Source organism: Pseudochaenichthys georgianus, chromosome 7, assembly GCF_902827115.2.
Source record: "Pseudochaenichthys georgianus chromosome 7, fPseGeo1.2, whole genome shotgun sequence".
In the NCBI taxonomy this organism is placed as follows: domain Eukaryota; kingdom Metazoa; phylum Chordata; class Actinopteri; order Perciformes; family Channichthyidae; genus Pseudochaenichthys; species Pseudochaenichthys georgianus.
In genome coordinates this window covers 6,440,213-6,461,606 of record NC_047509.1, presented here as the reverse complement: position 1 = coordinate 6,461,606, position 21,394 = coordinate 6,440,213, and the positions used below count along the sequence as shown (strand labels likewise).

The following is a 21,394-nucleotide window of genomic DNA, read 5'->3' as shown; positions in this document are numbered from 1 at the left end:
GCCTACTTCTTTGTTTGCGTTCATTATGATTTTTTTTTAATCCAGGCCTGAAGGGATTTGCCAACTTGGTTCCTTTCCAAGTAGCCTAATGTTATTCGCTGTTTTTTATTGAATAGGAGTTGAAGACATTGGGCAGCACCTCTTTTCACTCTCTGCAGACCCGACTGCAGATACATCTCTGGGCGGGCATTTGATTTACCAGGGCGGCACCCCTAAACTTACATTTCCCGGGAAATCTGAATTGTCGCGCGCGCGCCTACATAGATACACGCATGTAGGCCTATGTATCATGGCGGAAGATCTGTTAAGTAAATAAAGATGCCTCATACAAAGGTCTACGGATACCTTATTACTCCGACCTGCGGTCAACTATAGCATAAGGGACTATTACAAACCTAGCAAGAGTAAACTGACAGGCTGCTGTGCCGCATCTCACTCAAAAACCCACACGACTCAACCCAGCGAAAAAACAGTCTCGCGCGCAGCCTTTCATTCAGAATTTCATAGCAAAATAAAAAATTATATTAAACTAATCTTTCAACATAGTTTAATACAGAAATAAATATTAGGACAAAGCCCTATAAATAACAACAATAAAAATAAAACAATTAAAATGTTGTATTCAGCCCTGATTAAAACAGTCCATGACGCCAGGTCTGACTCGGTCACCTGGGTATATTAAGATTAAAGGGGCCCTGTTGTGCCCATTTTCAGCATCATACATCTTGTGACATGTCTCTTTAATGTTCAGAAAGCTCTTTCTTTATCTCACTGCCTGTGCTGCAGCACCTCTTTTACCCTCTGTCTGAAACCAGAGCCCAGTCTGCTCTGATTGGTTAGCTGGCCGGCTCCGTTATGATTGGACAACAGTTTAGAGATGTCCCGCCCCCTAGCGTATCACGTACAATGTGTTGGAGCACTAGCTAATAGCAGCGTGAGTGCTACATAGTGATGTCACTATGTGTCAGAGAGAAATGTATCAGAGAGAAACTCCCTCTAGAGGGAACTTTGGGATTTTAGCCTTTACAGACCTTTTACATGCACTAAAACCTGTAACTACAGGAAAGGGAAACTCCTACAAGCATAATAGTGACTCTTTATTTCACCACTGACTTCATCTGACAGATTCATAAAGGAGCTGCTCAGCATGGTTTTACCAGTGTGTCCTCACTTCCTGTTTGCTGAGGCAAAGTCTACAGTTGCCCTTTGTGATTGGTGGATGAGTTTGTTCTGGGCATTAATGGCTCAGTTAAAGTGATTGACAGGTTACACAACCAATCAGAGGTGCTCAAGCATGTCTGCTGACTCTCAAACTCCTCCCACACCGACATTGTGGTAAAGAGTTCAAAATCTGTGTGCTCACCTGAAGCCCTCCTGTCACACACATGCGCACACATACACACACATACAGAAGGAGAGGTTTAATACACACACACACACACACACACACACACACACACACACTCACTTGTTAAAGTCATGTCAAAAAAACTCACTCAAAATCCTCTGGAGAAGACCTGGGGGCCATGGATGAAAAGCAGGCTGAGCCAACGCAGAGGCTGTGAGTACACACACACACACACACACACACACACACACACACACACACACACACACACACACACACACACACACCACACACACACACACACACACACACACACACACCACACACACACACACCACACACACACACACACACACACACACACACACACACACACACACACGTGTACACACACACACACACACACACACACACACACACACACACACACACACACACACACACACCCCATATGACACCCACACACACATGGAAACCGCATTGTTTGCGGTTTTGTCTCACAGTTTGACAAGTTGATTCCTGTGCATTATTGGGGGTGTCAGAGCGTTTTAACAGCAGTGTGAGAGTTTCGTTTTGTTGAGTTGAGAGGACTTCTCCACAGCGCCGCTCTGTGAGAGACCGGAGGGACGTTCACCCCAAAGGTTCACCATGAGAGCACGATTACACTTCTTTCTGCCAACTATGTGATGATGATATCCCACACTTTCACATAATTATGCCGATGATGCGGTCATCTTTGTACACGGGAAAAATACTGAAATAATCACATCTTGTCTCTCAAAAGCTTTGGACAAGGTTCACCACTGGCTGAACAACTTTTGCTTACAGTTAAATGCAACAAAAAAAAACAGTCTGCATGATGTTCAGTAAACGACCAGTCAAATTCGAAGGATCCAACGTGTTTTTAAATGGAGCAGAATTAGAACTAGTCTCCCACTTCAAGTATCTTGGAGTCAAACTGGACTCGAACTTGACTTTAAGAAAGTATCCAATACCGTTAAATTCAACTTGCTAAATGTTAAACAAATCAGACCTTTCTTAACTGTCAATGCTGCAAAGTCATACCTCCACTGCATGACTCTATCCCACATTGAACACTGTTTTACAAACTGGTCGTTAGCTTGTGCCACAAACCTGAAACCCACAGAACAGCTGTACAAGAGAGCTGTCCAGGTGTTTGACAGAAAGCCAAGTTCATACCACCTCTGTAGCATCCTAGAAAAACACAATGTCTTGAGTTTTGACAATTAAAAGTCTTCTAAAAGTATGTGTTTTATTTAAATGCTTACATGGACTGCCCCCCCCCCCCCTTAGGGACGCTGCATTAGGTCAGAAACCAGAGGAGACTGTGAAGTCCACCGCAGACGGACCACTTTGAGGACAAAATGTCCTCTCCGTTAAAGGCAGCTCACACTGGAATAGCCTCCCAACTGAGACACGGGATTGTCCCACTCTCAATAGCTTTAAAGGTCAACTCAAAGAAGGTTGAGAAACAAACAGACATGCGAGCACCGCTAACTGCACTTTAACACATGGGCATCTCCTCTTGCACCTTATATGTCGTAGCTGCTGCAGTGCACTGCCATGTGGTAAATACTCGTATATGCTGTTCTTGCTCTTCCTGCATGTCATGTATTTATTTTTGCTAAGTATATAAATGTCATGTTCTTATATGTTGTATGTGACGGGACTACGGATGGAAATGAGCTCAAAGCTAAAATCCGGCTCATTTCCACTTGTAAGCATTATTTGTTTTAAAATGTTCATCAATGTCCCGGTTCAAATAAACGATTACATGAAATGACACTCTCTGTGCCAGATGATGGACTATGATAATGCTTTCACTAATATTTATCATAAACTGTGGTGGAAGATGTACTCAAATCAGCTTCGTGAGTAGAAATACTTGATTACAAGTATTGGCAACAAAAAGTAATTTGCAGTCAAATGTCTCATGGGACCGTTTGTTGCGTATCGTGTCAGTCTGAATATCTGCAGTATATCTCGCATACTACTGGACTCATCAACCTCGTCTTTTTGGTGCTCAAACTTTTTTTATTTAGTGTTTAAAATCATCATTGCTAACTCCTCTTTGCTGGCCAGGAGGGGCCACATGTATCACAGCTGCAAGGGCAAGTGTTCCTCTGCTAGCAGTGTTTGTGCTAAGCTAACCAGCTGCTGGATGTCACGGATAGGAAAAGTAGTATCGATATATTTGGCCTTGAACACAACTCCTAAGACTTCTATTTACATTCTATGCAGCAGGTTATCCATCCCAAGTTGGTGGTTTTGAAAACCCTCAGTGTAAATCAACACGTCTTCAGGTGTTTTAACGTGTGTGTGTGTGTGTGTGTGTGTGTGTGTGTGTGTGTGTGGTGTGTGTGTGTGTGTGTGTGTGTGTGTGTGTGTGTGTGTGTGTGTGGTGTGTGTGTGTGTGTGTGTGTGTGTGTGTGTGTGTGTGTGTGTGTGTGTGTGTGTGTGTGTGTTTCAGCCTCGGTGCCTCAGTTCACCAACTCCCCCACCATGATAGTGATGGTGGGACTCCCGGCCAGAGGAAAGACCTACATCTCTAAAAAACTGACCAGATACCTGAACTGGATCGGAGTTACGACGAAAGGTATCACAAGACGAGATTACACTGAAACTCACACTCAACATATAAACATCTTTTATCGTGCATTATTTAATCTTTAACGAGAGATTCTGGGCAGCCGAGCTGTCAATAAGTGCATGCATGCAAAACACACTCAAATGTTTTTATTTTACACTCAACTCTCCTCACCCTCTGTCTGAAACTCCCTCTGGAGGAACCTTTGGGATTGTAGCCTTTGCAGACCATTTACATGCACACACACCTAGATAACACTCTACAGGAGAGACAAAGAGCATAGTAGGGCCTCTTTAACACTAGAACCGCCAGAGGTCGCTGTGAACCTAAAACCGCCAACGGGTCAAATTTACCCGCTATTGATTTTCAAGCTACAATGTTCTTTTATTTATCATTCAGAGCAGAGAGGTCTGATCGCACGGGGAGGAAAGTTACACCAACAGAGTCTGTGGACTCTCAGCTTTCCATAGGATCTAGTTTGTGCAGATAGCATGAAGTATAGAATATCGCTACCGTGAGTTATGTGCAAAGTGTCTCTGTCTCTCTCTCTCTCCCTCCCTGTCTCTGTGTCTCTCTGTCTCTCTCTCTCTCTCTCTCTCTCTCTCTCTCTCTCTCTCTCTCTCTCTATCTGTATATCTATCTATCTATCTCTCTCTCTATCTCTATATCTATCTATCTATCTCTCTCTCTCTCTATCTGTATATCTATCTATCTCTCTATCAATTCAATTCAAAGGGGCTTTATTGGCATGAAAGTTAAATTAAACAATGTTGCCAAAGCATCACAATACAAAATAATTAATAACATTAACATACATTTCAAATGTTTACATATTATTGATGATATATATACAGTGATACAATTACATTTCAACGTGTGTGTGTGTGTGTGTGTGTGTGTGTGTGTGTGTGTGTGTGTGTGTGTGTGTGTGTGTGTGTGTGTGTGTGTGTGTGTGTGTGTGTGTGTGTGTGTGTGTGTGTGTGTGTGTGTGTGTGTGTGTGTGTGTGTGTGTGTGTGTGTGTGTGTGTGTGTGTGTGTCATAGCACACATTATTTCTGTCATGTTCCTTCATTGGTTGTATAACGTTTAGGATGCATTGACAGCGTCACAGACAAACTTAAAGGGGCACTCCTACTATTTTACAATTGGGTTAAACGTTATTTACCAAACTTCTCCACCAGGGATTAATATATACTCTGATTCTGAAATGTGGACAGCCATAGTGCAGTTTCAGATTGTGATTTGAGGATAAAAAGTTATATCTGAAACATTTGGTTGCACCCTGGGATGTTGTCTATAAAATGTGTGTGTTTAAGATAGACTGTGGAGAAAGTCACCCTTAAGGTTCTTTTTTTGTAAAGCACTTTGAATTGCCTAGTGCCTTGAGTCCCCCCAAAAGTCATTATTGCGGTTAAAGTCCCCTCGTCATATGTGGTTAAAGTCCCCTACGTGTGCCGTTTTGGTTTCAAGACCCTGGTTCGCGGAGGATACCAAAAAAGTCCTAGAAAGAGAAGGTAAATGTAACTATGTGCATTTAAAAATAAAAAGAGGAATAATTTCGGCGAAAACTAAAAGGTACCGTGGTCAGATTATCCAAAGGGGGGTTCGTTCAGATGTGTGTATCTCACACTGCACTGTAACCGTGATTCATGTATCTTTGCTTGTGTTTTTAAATATCATTTCATAATATGTTTCTTAAATGCTAATGTCTTTCATTTTGTAAAGCACTTTGAATTGCTTTGTGTTGAAATATGCTATATAAATAAACTTGCCTTGCCTACATTTATAAATGGCTTTTTGGGTGTCGCCATCTTGTAGGGATATGTTCTTATCACAGTGACCTTAGGAGGCTGCAGGCTAAAACACATTCTCTCAGCTGCTGCGTTTATCTGCCAGCATCCAGTCCAGACTTGTGTTTTTTTTTTTTTTAAATGTTCAAGGTCCGACCTCGTAACATTTACCTCTAGAGTTTTGCGTCAGACATATTTTGTAAGGCATAAGGCAAGTTTATTTATATAGCACCTTTCAGCACCAGGCAATTCAAGGTGCTTTACAAAAATGAAAGACATTCAGACAAAGGCATTTAAAAACAGTAAAAGATAATAAAAGAAACATTAAAAGCATGTGTGTGTGTGTGTGTGTGTGTGTGTGTGTGTGTGTGTGTGTGTGTGTGTGTGTGTGTGTGTGTGTGTGTGTGTGTGTGTGTGTGTGTGTGTGTGTGTGTGTGTGTGTGTGTGTGTGTGTGTGTGTCATTCATTGTCCCTCAGGTTGTGGCATGTGTATACATATTGGGCAGCAATATATCTATCAATCTATCTATCTCTCTCTCTCTCTCTCTCTCTCATAGGCGGCGCAACACTCACAGTGTCACATACTGTATGCAGAAGCATTATTTTAAGCAACACATTGGGTTGACGAAACACTCAACTCAAATTTAATTAAAGTCAGATCCACTCGTGTCTTAGATGGGGCAGTGATAAAACGGTTACGCTTTCAAACACTCGGTAGTTTATTTATTTTGTAACCAGTTGTTCTGTATTCACCTTGCAGGTGGCTTGAATCCTGGATTATTATGTTTAAGTCATGGATGACTAATATTAGACAAATATGAACTTTAAAGTTCATATTTGTCTAATATTAGTTTACTTTTCATTAACGAAGTATGACGCTGCGCTGTCAGTACACTTGTCCCTGTTTGTGATTGGTCAAATGTTGCTAACCCCGCCCCTTTCATCATGTGAACGCGCTCTCAGCTGGTGAGAGAAGCCCTGGCTTGATTTACCGACTTGATATTAACCAGCGTCGAGATCTCGTTTGTTAGGTTAGTTTAGATAACTCAAACATATCCAGGGTTTGAACTGGCTTCGTAGAACAGGGCACAGGTGGCTGCATAGCAGCGCTAATGTCAAAGACACAAACATTATACATTATATTTTTATTTTACCAGGATGCAGTGACACCAATATTTGGGAAGGCTTAGCCTTCCCTAGCCTACAGCACCCGCCGCCCCTGCTCTCTATCTATATGGAACCACAGTAGACAAAAGGCGTTGCTATAGCAACACGTCATGTTTACGCAGCATTTTCTATGAGGTAAATATTACCCGCTGGCGGATAGAGGTATAAATGGCATTTTGTTTGGCTTTATTTTGCCATCTGACTTCATATTGACCATTTTTAACAACATAACGTGCTACATAACACACTTTCAGGAAAAGTCACGGACTGGGAGACTTTAATATTTTATTGAAAAAGAGTTACATACAATAAAAAAACAGTTGCGGGTAAAATTGACCCGTTGGCGGTTCTAGTGTTAAATATGTTGGGGTCACGACAAGAATGTGCAAAATGTCTCATAACTAAACATCAACAACAACAATGACATACTGGGCTGGCTAGTTAAGCCTATAAATGTATTTGTGATGCTTTTATCTGTCTTTATTTTTATTGTTTGTTTTATTTTGTATTAATGTTAGCTATTATAGACACGGTATAGTGCTTGAATAGTAACACGGCCAGGGACAAGTGGAATTTCTTTGGCACAATGTTTTAAAGGTTGTCCTAATTTTTCCTAAGTTCTCTTGATTTGATATACATTTAGATTTATGTCAACACAAACTCTGACAGTAACCTACGTGTGTTTTGACAAATACCCATCTCTTTAACTCTCTCTCAGTGTTTAATGTGGGTCAGTACAGAAGAGATGCGACGCGCTCCTACAACAGCTTCGAGTTCTTCAGACCAGACAACGAGGAGGCCATGAAGATACGCAAGTATGAACCCTCCTCTTCCGACACCGTGCCGCTTCACATGTCCCGTGTCCTTGAGTATAAAACATTTCATTATGTATGACATTCGAGATCTGACTTTGCATTATTAATGTTTTTTTCTATTTCTATCCGATCCCAGGTCCTGTGCCATCGCTGCTCTGAAAGACGTCTGTGATTACTTCACCAGAGAGCTGGGGCAGGTCGTGGTGAGAGAAATACACCTTCAATCACGTTTCATCCTTAAAGCGACGATAACGAGTATTATATAAAATATTAAGACTCCCATGAAGTTGCTATTTGTTATCCTTTATGCAGGGGAACCGTATGATTTCTACGGAGCCCCTAAAGGGACATGGAAAAAAAAAAAAAGAGAGAGACAAAAAAAAGTAAAGTCAGGATAACGGATTCGTTTCTCGTGCGCACGAGAAACGAATCCGTTATCCTGACTTTATTTTTTTTTGAGAAAGTTACCGATGCACCAAGGAGGAAGTGGAACACGAGACAACCATTTCATTGCAGACTTTTATGTTTACGTGGGGAAATGACAGTGCATACATTATTTGAGATATATTTTGAAGTCAGACTTAATTGTATGGACATTTCGGCCAGGGGTGTAGAGCTATTGGTTTAAGCACCGGATTGGCAAAAAACAGGAGAGTCTGTAAACCAGTCTGCTTTATTGATCTATGAATTATATCCGTGACTCTCAGAGTACCTGCTGCCCCGCAGCTATCACACACACACACACACACACACACACACACATATACACGCCGGTACCGAAGTGGGCCGCCCGTTGACAGTTTACCTGGGCTGGGCTGGGTGCGAGTACCGGGCTGATTTTTAGTCCCAGTCCGCCCATAGCTGTTCAATGAAGGTAAACACAGTGTAGGCGGTGCGTAAAAGCTCTTTGAGCGCTGGTGCTGCTCTTCTCTGAGTTACACGTCCCGCTGACTCCTGGAGTGACCACACACCCCTGGCCGAAATGTCCTTAAAGTGAAATCTAAGTACGATATATATCTCAAATAATGTATGCACTGTCATTTCCCCACGTAAACATAACAGTCTGCAATGACATGGTTGTCTCGTGTTCCACTTCCTCCTTGGTGCATCGGTAACTTTCTCAAAAAAAATAAAGTCAGGATAACGGATTCGTTTCTCGTGCGCACGAGAAACGAATCCGTTATCCTGACTTTTTTTTTTCTCCCTCTGTTTTTTTTTTTTTTTTTTTCATGTCCCTTTAGGGGCTCCGTAGGTTTCTGATTACCTTATTAACATTGTTTTATTTTTTCACTAAAGTAGGATGTATCCAAACTCTAACACAAGCAACATTTGTTTCCTAACTAAATTCAATGTGAAGAAGTTCCAGCTTGTTTTAGTGCCATATTAAGAGTTGTACGTCTCTTAGGACAATATCATGGATAATTATTATTTTGGAGTTAAAATGTCCTTTAGTCATGTTGGGGAAATACAAGCACCGTTGTACAATTTGTGAGGTTCAACCATTGCTGTAACATTGAATAGTTAGTCCAATAAGAATCACTCTCTAATCTCGTTCGTCTTTAAGGTTTTTGACGCCACCAACACGACGCTGGAGCGCAGAGAGGTCATCCTCGGCTTCGCTGAGGAGAACGGTTACAAGGCGAGTTATTGTGTTCTCTCTTAATGACAGAAACCTTAGGAAAATACAGCAATTGACCGATCTCTCTTTCGTTCCTCCAACCTGCCCAGGTCTTCTTCGTGGAGTCAATATGTGACGACCTAGAAATCATCGCTCAGAATATTAAAGTGAGTGAAATGTGAATGTTTATTTGAGAGTGTGTTCCTTTTAGTTGGTACTTGGAGAGCATGTGTTTTGGGTTATACGTTGGGGACTGTTTTTCTTGCTGGAACGGCTTCATTCACACACACTAGGGCTGCACCATATTGGAAACAAAGATTTTCTTCCCCTGCGAAAAAATACAGGAATTGAAGAAAAGACAGTTTTTTTTGTCTGCAAACGATCCTTTCTTGAACTTTAATTCTAATATGTATTTTTGTAACAATATTTAACCGGATGAAGGATTTTAGTCACGGACTTCTGGATCTTAAGTTCTCAGAGCAACTAGCTCGGTTATCCTCGGTTATCCTCGGTTATCCTGCTGCGATCTGATCAAGAATGATTGTGATTGGTGGTTTGCTGACAGAGCCTGCATGTCACTCACTCACGTACCCCTGACATGAGAGCCGCGCGACTTTTCCTTTGGTAGCAAGCATCAAAAGAATTGTAACATGACGTGCTTGAGTTCATTTGCCTACTTAATATCGCACGTCCTAAAAATGAAAAAAAATTGCGCATAACGCGATTATCGTCACGACACGATATATCGTGCAGCCCTAACACACACACTCACACGCTATCGATTAATTAGTTTTAATATAGGCTTTTGTTGCCCTTGTGGTTTTGTGATTTGTTTGTGGAAATGATCCAGGTGTGTGTGAGACATATTGCAATGTTTAAAAGGGTTAATTTGCTTTATACAGATTATTCTGATACATGCCGGGTTTGACCAGACTTTGATTATTAAAGTGGTTAGGCAGCCAATCCAATCACTTAATGTCAAACCCCTACTGTGTGTGTGTGTGTGTGTGTGTGTGTGTGTGTGTGTGTGTGTGTGTGTGTGTGTGTGTGTGTGTGTGTGTGTGTGTGTGTGTGTGTGTGTGTGTGTGTGTGTGTGTGTGTGTGTGTGTGTGTGTGTGTGTGTGTTGTGTGTGTGTGTGTGTGTGTGTGTGTGTGTGTTGTGTGTGTGTGTGTGTGTGTGTGTGTGTGTGTGTGTGTGAACAGGAAGTTGTGTTTCTAAGATCCCTGCGAGGGCCGTGCCTCGAGCCAAGACCATTTTTCAGCCAAAGCTCAGTGTTCATTAGTTATTCGAGGGAACAGACGGCAGTGGTCAGACTGAGTCGGGTCACGTCTGTCTCTGATTGGCTGGTTTTGGATCAGACACACAGCAGACGGTTTGATCATGTGGAGAAACATTGCTCCTGCTGTTATCAATGCCTTCTTTTGTTGCTCCTAGTTTGAGTTCAGTTTTAGAGTGAGTGTTCAGTTATCAGTCTGTGAGAGGTTCTTTATCGTCATTTAAAAACGTAAAACATCGACGTTGCTGCAGATAAATTATGTTTTAGCATCTTTCCGGTTTGAAACCACAAAAGTGCATCACAGGAAACATCTGGAGAGGCGTGAGACAGCCGGTTCACATATTTATGGTTTGTTAGCAGGGACATTTATTGACAGAAATTGTCCCTTTAACTTTGACGTCAGTCTCTTTCTCAGAGGAAGCCAGGACAGGAAGTCGTTATTAACTTTATTGGCACACCGCTCCCTGGGCAATCACTTGAACAGCAAGCCAGAGGATTAACATCGATGCCCTCGGGAGACTGCTTTGGAAACACTTTTTGTCCACAAATAGTGTGGGAAACACTTGAGTCACTGTCCTTTTGTTTTCGTTAATGATCACAATCAACAGTGTGTACGTGCTCTTAGTCTCAACCAGCTACGTGTCAGTATTTGTTTTAATGATGGACATTGTGTACAGATGCATCTTTAAGTGGCATGTTGGAGTCATTTAGTGCATCTTTTGTACCTGACGGATGAAAGAAAGACATTTTGAAATGTTGGATACAAAAATGATCTTGCACGAGGCCGGTTGTGTCCCCTAATGTTGGACATATCTATTATTTTATAATATTATAAATGTCTCTCTCTCTCTCTCTCTGTCTGTCTGTCTGTCTGTCTGTCTCTGTCTGTGTGTCTCTCTCTCTCTCTCTCTCTCTGTCTGTCTGTCTGTCTGCCTGCCTGTCTGTCTGTCTGTCTGTCTGTGTCTGTGTCTCTCTCTCTCTCTCTCTCTCTCTCTCTCTCTCTCTCTCTCTCTCTCTCTCTCTCTCTCTCTCTCTCTCAAACAGCAAGTGAAGCTGAGCAGTCCGGACTACAAAGACTGTGACAAAGAGGAGGCTGTGGCCGACTTCCTGAAGAGGATCGAATGTTACAAGATGACCTACATCCCGCTGGACGACAACAAGGACAGGTGAGCAGAACAAAAACAACACAGTCTGCTTCAACGCATCCACGTTCAGTGCTGATGCTAGAAGAGGCGTGTCCTGTATAGAACGTGGAGTGATGTGGAGGTTGGCCTGTTTGGTCTTTTCTTGGGGAAATATGGAATAGAACTAGACATATTTAAAGTCCCTATATAGATACATATATATATTTATATACTAATATTGATCCCAATTTGGGAAATTCTTTCGGTACAGAAGCAGCAGTATGTTCAGACATTCAAATACTTAAAGGGATAGTGGAAATTGAACCCTAAATAGTTTCGTTTTAACTTATATACAAGCATAATTACGTACCAAAACAATCACACCTGATTATAAAAATATAATAATTGCCTTACGCATGTTAGAAGCACTTTATTGCAGCTTCCCCGAACTTTTTTAGAAACGAAATGATCGAGTCAGCCAACCCGGAAGTGAGGAAAACTCAGGAAGACGAAACAATAACAAACCATGGCGTCTATGCAGAATGAACGTGAAAGGGCAAATATACCAGACAAAGAAGAAGGATTGTACGAGGTATCCAGTGATGATAGCGAGTCAGAAACATCCTCTCGGCTTTCCTGCGAAAATGTAGTTTTAGGAACTGAATCTGAATCCAGTTCAGTAAGCGACGATGATGAGAATATTGAGCCAGACGATGGACCATTACGTCCTTATTTGTTCGAGCCCGAGGAGATGGAGTTAGTTCACGGCATGGGCAATGGCGAGGATGACCAGGATCAGGCGCCAGATGATGCACCCCTACGCACAAATAATCTTGACTGGTAGGTCCCTAAGCATAGCTCACGCTCGGCGCTATATTATATATTGCAAAAGTTGGCATGCATGCACTGTAGGCCTATGGCTATGCCCGAGGATGACTGCATGTAGGGTACATTTCATAACATACCAGGGTCAGGTTCACATAAATTATCTTGTCACATTTATTATTGTATATGTAACAGCCTTATGGGCATTAATTACATGAATACATTTAAATGAATTGTATACTAGCATGATATACAGCTAGAGCCAATCGGTCTTTTGAGGTAGTATGGTCCTAATCCTAGGCTAGCCAGGCTGCCTGTCAAGTGTAGGCTGTACTCACAGTACTGTTAGTCTATCATGTCTATATGATGACTGTAGTGTACACATTCGACACTGTGTACCGGATTATCGGATGACGAGGCCTCCGGTCGCCTAATCGACAGGCAATAAATGGCGTTGTACACAATGGTACAGGCTAATGATGCATTAAATCAGCCAGAAAACATAATAAAATACTCGTGCCTCGTCCAATGTTTGTGCCCGTCTTACTTTGTTTTCGTCATCACCCGAAGATTCCCGAAGTATTTCGTTTCATTGAGAGGGCGTGGTCGGGAGCAGTAAAATTGAAAATAAAATGAAACTAGGCGCATGAAATAAAAAAAATTGTTTATTATGCCTATTTTTAATAAAAATACATAAGTTAAACCCAAAATTCGCGGATTTCCACTATCCCTTTAAGAAGTGGAATTAACAATTCAAATGAAATGAAAAAGAAAAATATTATATCAAATACAAACGATATAAAATATTCTGGATAATTAAAATGTTCTAAAAAAAGTCAAAAATACTGCAGTTGCAGGAATATCGACTTATACTACAGAGCATAAACATACTGTATATATATAGGATAGTATTTCAGTTATTGTTTATTTATCACCAGCTTATCTACTTGTGGTAACAGGAAACACGGTTTAATATGCAACAAAGTTATATAATAAAATACAACTATACAAAAAAGTCTATATACACGTGAATAGAATATGATATATATATACAAGAACAGAATGTAAAATTAAATTAAATACTGTTTATTACAGTGATGCCTATTTAGACAAGAGGACAAACGGATGAGTTACGGGCGACTGTGATGTACATGGTGTTGAAATGTTATACGGTGTAATACAGATGTATGCCTTATATGGTATTGTATGGTCAAGTATACCTTAGTCTCTTACAGTCTTGAGTCTCAGTCTAATATATTTGTATCATACTTTGAGAGCAGCAAATAGAGTTGAAGTGACTTTATTCTCTTCCTTCTTCCTGCTCATTACTTATCTTTGACTCCCTTCAATAAGTCAAACTAATCCTCTGGCAGAAAATGTTCAATGTCTTGTTTTGTAGATGCACTTTTAATGACCTATAGCGGCAAGTGTCACGTTGACTGACAAACACATGGCCCTTCCTGGGACTCATTCATAATTCCACTCGTGTTTCGCCCGTTGCTGTGGATGTGCAGCTGCAGCAGCAGGAGGAGTGTTCTTCTTGCATTCACAGAAACCTACCACAGCATTTCATCTGGGAAGGACGGGTGTCAAACTCAATCTCATCCCGGGCCACATCAGCATTATGGTTGCACTCAAAGGGCCGGTTGTAACTTTAAGACTATATAAAAATACATATATAAATAGATAATATATATAAAAGAATGTGTTATATTACATTATTTCCTCTGCATTGGATTTTTATCAGATAGGGTAATAACTTAATAATTAACTACGTCTGAAAGCAGAAGTCTAGGGCAAATAATTGCAAGTCTCTTCAGTGAGAATGTCACAAAATGATTTAAAAAGAGAAGCCAAGTTCTGGAGAAAAAATATTTTGAAATAAAAAGTAGCATTTTGAAAAAAAGTCTAATTTGAGATGCATTGTGGGACATGTAGTTTATGGGCAACGTGCTTCTGTAAAGTAGCATGTAACCGTGTAATAAACATATTATATTCTTTGCACGCTCTTGTGGGACCACAGAAAATGTCGCGGGCCGGATGTGGCACCCGGGCCTTGAGTTTGACACCCCTGCCCTAGACACTCAGTTTGTAATACTGATACATATAGCAGTACATTCATTAGCGGGCTATAGGCTCAATCACATTGTGTGTTACCTCATTCGGCAGTAAATAAAACACACTTATTTAAAATAAATGATATCCTGTGACTCTCAGATATTATATAGAGAAAACTACAGCTGCCATGTTGAGTACCGTCCTTCTGTTTCATGATGTTATTGCAGACCTCCTCTAAGGTTGTACCGTCTCCTTCTCTCTTGATGTGTCTCTGTCCTTTGTGCTGGAACTGTTGCTGGACTAATAAAGTCAAAGTCAACTTTAATGTCAATCTTACTCAGTTCATCAGTTTCATCGAAATGACGTTTCCAACAATCCCGAGTATAAAATTATACAATATACAGATATGTATAAATATGTATATCCTATATACACAATCAACAGACACAGTTACACACATTAAGATACAAAAACACAACAATCAATATATACAAGATAACAGTCACTTCATTGTGTGTGTGTGTGTGTGTGTGTGTGTGTGTGTGTGTGTGTGTGTGTGTGTGTGTGTGTGTGTGTGTGTGTGTGTGTGTGTGTGTGTGTGTGTGTGTGTGTGTGTGTGTGTGTGTGTGTGTGTGTGTGTGTGTCTTGTCTTATGAATTTCTTTATTAAGGAGTGCAGATTTAACAGACAATACAACAATTGTTCACATTTCCTGGTTTTGGTTTTCTTATTACTGGAAATTGCAGAAAGAACGAACATCCCCCCCCCCCCCTCACAAGAAGTGGAACATTGGTCGCAGCATTGAGAGTATCTTATCTCTACGCAGGAACTTGTCCTACATCAAGATCTTCAACGTGGGCAGCCGGTACCTGGTGAACCGGGTCCAGGACCACATCCAGAGCCGCATCGTGTATTACCTCATGAACATCCACGTCACCCCGAGGTCCATCTACCTGAGCCGCCACGGAGAGAGCGAGCTCAACCTGTCAGGGCGCATCGGGGGGGACTCCGGGCTGTCGCCTCGCGGGGCAAAGGTTATGGCGTCTATCATCTGCGATATTTTCATAGATGCTACATTCAAGATTCACGGTGTTCAAAGCGACGGTTTGTAGAAATGGCAATGAACATGTTCTGAGCTGATCTCCTCCAACAGAGTAATGAGGTTAAAAACATCGCTGATGAATTCTAACATATCGTGTGTTTTAATCAGACTTACCATTTTCCACCCTGTTGGGACAGACGGGCTCCCGTTCGTCCGTACGCTTGAAACTGCTGTAAAATGGTGGATGATTTAGACTCTATGAATTTACATTTGCTAAAGACTTACGGGCAGACTTGGAACACAGCTGAGCTTCATCGTAATGTTCAAACGCAAGCCTCCAACAGTCCAACATAATAACAAGTAGTGCAAAAAGTCTATGTACATGTATATGATATGGATACTTCCTGTTGGTCACGCCTGTCCCCCTGTGCGTCAGTTTGCCAGCGCTCTGGGGACCTACATGCGCGGTCAGTGCATCAGCGACCTGAAGGTGTGGACGAGTCACATGAAGAGGACCATCCAGACCGCCGAGGCTCTGGGGGTCCCGTACGAGCAGTGGAAGGCCCTCAACGAGATAGACGCTGTGAGTCTCTTTGTCATTTTGCATTGCACCGGTTCCATCGACAAAAGCTCAACGGGATTTTCCCTTTAGGTTTTAGATTACTGCCTGAAATACACTTTTGGGTACACGAATGATACTTCCAAGTTTCGCTCAGCAGAATAATCTCCACAACAACGTGCACTTAAGTTAAAAAAGACACGAGTGATATGTTTTAGAAGAATGTTTTTGTATTAAATGTCCACAGCATGTACCGTACTTTTCGGACTATAAAGCGCACCTGCATATAAGCCGCAGCAGCTAAAGTGTCCGTCTGTCTTGCTCTCGTTCTGTCTCTCGGTTCCACTTTTACTTTGGCGCGCGACCTGTCTCACTCTTTTCCGGCCTCCAGCTTTTCCTGCTGGAGCTCGCCCCTTAGAGGTGGCGGGCGCGGACCGGTCATAGAGGCCCGTAGTGTTAAAGGTGGTTAATGTTACCTGTAAAATCCATAGATTTAGGAGGTTCCCTAGTGGCCGTTAGCTGTACAAAAGAATGGGGGACAAAGTCGCGGCTATAGTCCGGAAAGTACGGTACTCTTTTGTTCATAGTTTGTGTCCTTTTGCAAACATGTATACACTGTCTCCTTGTTTGAGTATGAAGGGGTGAGAACATGTGTTGTTAAGTGTGTGTTTAATGTGTGTGTGAGAGACTCTGCTCTCACACCACATTAAACCAGCCACCCCACTGCCACATGAAGTGATGTGTTCCTGTGTTGTGCCTCAGGGTGTGTGTGAGGACATGACGTATGAGGAGATTCAGGAGCATTACCCAGAGGAGTTTGCACTGAGGGACCAAGACAAGTACCGCTACCGCTACCCTAAATGAGAGGTGAGGACGGGGAGTTGATTAACTTAAGGACCAATGTTGTCCTTCAGCACCCTTGTTGTACTTCTATGTGTGTAACTCATGTTCCGCCTTTGAAGGCCCGATTGATGAAATGTTTGTTGTGTTATCACCATGACTGCGGTTGTGCAAACGAGTGATGCCCTCAGGAGTCAAAAGTTAAAAAAAAGAGGCTTCATTATCACAGGAGACTGTCCCAAAGGATGAGACAAAAACACTGGACGACAAAATCTGAAGGAGAATTGAGTTTTTCTATTTCATTGAGACACGATAGAGGGAACCGATTCATTTAGGATGAAATGAAAAGGAAAAATATGCGTATAAGTATTTAAATTGGTGAAAAACCCTCTAAAACTCAAAGATATTCATTAACAATCACAAAAAACAGGGAAGATAGAGTTGAAGATATGGAACCAGTAAATGCATTTATAGATTTGCCTGTCCCACTGTTTTGGCCAAACTCGACCCACTCTCCCATGCTGCACTGCGTTATATCAAATGCACCCTATGGACTCATCAGTGCACACTGTACAGCCTAACTGGATGGTCCTCTCTTACTATGCGTCGGATGCAGCATTGGTTTTTATTATTGTATAAAGCCATTTTAGGAAAGCTTCCACTCCACATATGTGCCAGATGTGCTCCAGTTTGTGACTCTCACAACCTCAGACCCAGAACCTGGATACGGGTCCAGGTACGCCGTGCGGACTGAGGCTGGACAAAGGAGTCTTTTTCATTATGGTCCTTGGTCTTGGAAGGACCTTCAATCACACCTCAAACTGACGGCACTTGTCTCAATAGCATGTTTTAAATTGAAGTTGTCTGAAGTCCTTACCACCTTTCTTACTGTCCTAATGTGCTCCATGTCGTGACTGCTTTTCGTCTTATGTTCTCTGTATTTTATATGTTTGTGTTATGTGTAACGTTGCTGCCTTCTTGGCCAGGTCAGCAATGAAAATGAGATTTTACCGCAATGCTTTTATCTGGTTACATAAAGGTTCAATAAAACTTGACCGATAGTTTGACTATTAAAATGTGTTTTTTGTATATTTTATGATAGAAACTTTGAAGTCATACATATCAAAACATCCTAGTAAATAGAATACAAACAAACACGTTTACTTTTCATGTTCACAAGCAATACGTAAAAACCTGCAAACATCTAATTTTGTCTATAGACTAATGATAATTATTTCAACACTTATTTTCTGTTCTAACTGTTTTTGTGTTGGCACCACAGTCGAGTTTAACTGACTTTGTGTGGACAGTTTGACATGTCCCTCTCTCTCTCTCTGTGTGTGTGTGTGTCAGTCGTACGAGGACCTGGTGCAGCGCCTGGAGCCGGTCATCATGGAGCTGGAGCGGCAGGAGAACGTTCTGGTCATCTGTCACCAGGCCGTCATGAGATGTCTGCTCGCCTACTTCCTCAACAAGACTGCTCGTGAGTAGTGATGTGAACAATTATCAATCCAATATTTATAGTTTCAGGTATGTCCTGGTACACCTGTCAAACGTCCAAGTGGTCATGAATACCACTTCTTAACAGCAAGAAAGACAGAAAGACAGACTTGGGTTATTTCATACTACTGTATTTTTATAGAGATGTAATCGTCGTTTCTCCCTGTGTGTCAGACGAGCTGCCCCTACCTGAAGTGTCCTCTGCACACGGTGCTCAAACTCACACCTGTCGCCTACGGTCAGTCTCTCAATTATTTCCTCACACATTCACAATGACGACGTATAATAAACTCCTGAATGACCCCCTCTCTTTGTTGCTGTCTTCTGCTCTCAGGTTGTAAAGTGGAGTCTGTTTTTCTAAACGTTGAAGCTGTCAACACACACCGAGACAAACCAGTGGTAATTTAATTGTACTTTGTTTTTCACAAACTTGTAGACTAGAGGGACAGGTAGATAATATAATAAATATATTAATATATTAATAATGAAAATGTAAGTAGTTGCAGTAATATTAGATCATTAAGTGAGATTTCACAGTAATGTGTTTTCCAGGGTGTAAAATGTTATTCTGTCCCTATGATCACACTTCTTGATAAATTAGGACATGTATTAAGATAATAATGTATGAGTGCTAATAGTCAGTCCACAGGTCTGATTTAAGCTTATCAACCAATCTGTGCCCAAACACTATATTTGGTACAAATGTGATAAATTCAAACTAGTTTTCTCCCTTTGGTTAATTTCAAGTACTGAAGTTATCGTTAACGTTGTCTCTCGTTGCAGAACGTGGACGTGGACAGAGAGCCGGCGGAGGCTTTGGAGACGGTCCCGGATCACATCTAGAGGACGACACGGGGGAACTGGTTTAATTTCCATACAGCTTAATAGAAAGTGGCCTTTTTTTAATTTAAGCGATACTAGTGTTCACTGTTACCAGGGGTAATTGTTGTGAAATGTAAAATCATTGTGACATGAAATGAGACGTTTCTCCTATGGCAGCCTATTTCCATTGTGAAGCACTTTATAATGCAGGGCTCAGACGTCTGGCCTGAAGAAGAGGAGACTTCCTTTACTGTGAAAGTGAACTACTGCGGGTCAGGTGACCAGGATCTGTTTGGATATTCGTGAACATGCATGTCTGTGTCTTCTTCTCTCCATCCCTCAATACCTCATTTCGCATTTCCTCCTCCCCTACTTGTAATAATACACCAGGACACTTTAAATCACCCAGTCACCTCTTCATGTCCATCTGGCCGCTTCACATCGTGTTATCTCGTGTCTCACAGAGGCACATCATATGAGAATCCAAACGACTGGGAAGCAGCAGTTCTTTTTAAAACACAGTGGTGCAAACAGGAAGTAGGTTTTTGGTAACAATGTAAAATAATACTTTAAAGAGAAATATATGGAAGTAGTTCAACATTTTGATAGATTACGTATTCACTATCTTGCTGGGAGTTAAAGGAGATATACCACTCTCATATCTATGCACTAAAGTGAACAGTCAACTGAAGTCAAGGAAACAGTTAGCTTAGCTTAGCACATAGTGTAGACAGGAAGACAGCTAGCCTGGCTCTGTGAAAAATAAATAGTATATACCAACACTTCTCAAGCTTAAGGATGAACCCCTTATCTCTGGTGAGGGGAATCATGAGAAACCAAAGTGTAAAAATGTATATATTTAAATAAGGTCACACTATGTCTTGGCCTGGCACAGTCATCACAAAGCCTGGCAATCTCACAGCGAGGACAGACTCAACAGTAGTGTTCAATATAGTTTTCAGTCCGTGATTAGACTGAACATTTATTGACACACAAATGAAATGCTGTGTATCCTTACCGTCATGTTAACCTTATTTGTACGCTGCTGGCCGAGCCTCATATTTAACATACAAAAATAAGAGGGTGTCGTCATCTCAACTAACTCTTGGCAAGAAGGTGAAACAAGTCCAAACTATTCCTTAAACTAGGATTGGCTTGTTTATCGGAGTCATTTCTAAATCCACAAAAGGTGCAGATCCCACTGGTAATTATAACCAGGGTGTGGTGTTCGTGCCGCAGTGGAAAGATCCTTAGTCACGGTGTTCTGGTTTAATATAATTAAAAGGGACATTTGGCACTTTGACTGCCCAAACACCATGATGTGCCTCGCATGAGCTAAACATGAGTATTCTATGCACCCTCGCTGCACACACACACACACACACACACACACACACACACACACACACACAACCATGGAGGCAGAGGCACAGTGTGGTGTGTGTGTGTGTGTGTGCTGTTTTTAACTGACATTGGTCATTTATTAAGATACATGAGGCACTTCTGGTGCAATAGTGTTTTTTAAATTGGTTTACATGGACCTTAGGTCAAGTTCTGGCGGCCTGCATCACAAAGCACGTTAAATATATTTAAATATACTAGTGGTTAGCGCTCCAACACAATTCTATGTAATTCGGTTAAGGGGCGGGACATCTCTAAGTGGTTGACCAATCACAACAGAGCCGGCCAGCTAACCAATCAGAGCAGACTGGGCTCTGGTTTTCAGACAGAGGGGTGAAAAGAGGTGCTGCAGCACAAGTAAAGCATGGAGACACTACGTACTGATGAGCAGATAGAAGGCCGTTAAACATAACTAACGGTAAGCTCTGTGATACAGGCCTCTGGATTTGAGCTCATTTCTGTCACCTGAGGACCAATAGAAAATACAATCTTCTCAGGGGTTTTATTTAAATGCCACCACATGAAATAAAGTGTAAATAAATGCATGTATTATTTCAACACAATGTGAAAAGTGTCTTAGTCAGAAATCTAGGATTTAAA

General features: G+C 41.6%; 1 protein-coding gene across 1 annotated transcript; it reads left to right on the top strand.

The window, feature by feature from the left end:
- The first annotated feature begins 876 nt into the window (after positions 1 to 876).
- On the top strand, positions 877 to 21,109 carry LOC117449603 (6-phosphofructo-2-kinase/fructose-2,6-bisphosphatase). The gene is given in 14 exon segments (XM_034087377.2): positions 877 to 1,561; positions 3,840 to 3,965; positions 7,632 to 7,728; positions 7,865 to 7,931; positions 9,293 to 9,367; positions 9,457 to 9,513; positions 11,668 to 11,789; positions 15,457 to 15,664; positions 16,109 to 16,255; positions 16,994 to 17,098; positions 18,425 to 18,558; positions 18,751 to 18,809; positions 18,906 to 18,970; positions 19,355 to 21,109. Coding segments are annotated over 14 exon segments (1,404 nt in total). The 5' UTR covers positions 877 to 1,479; the 3' UTR covers positions 19,415 to 21,109.
- The last annotated feature ends 285 nt before the right edge of the window (positions 21,110 to 21,394 follow it).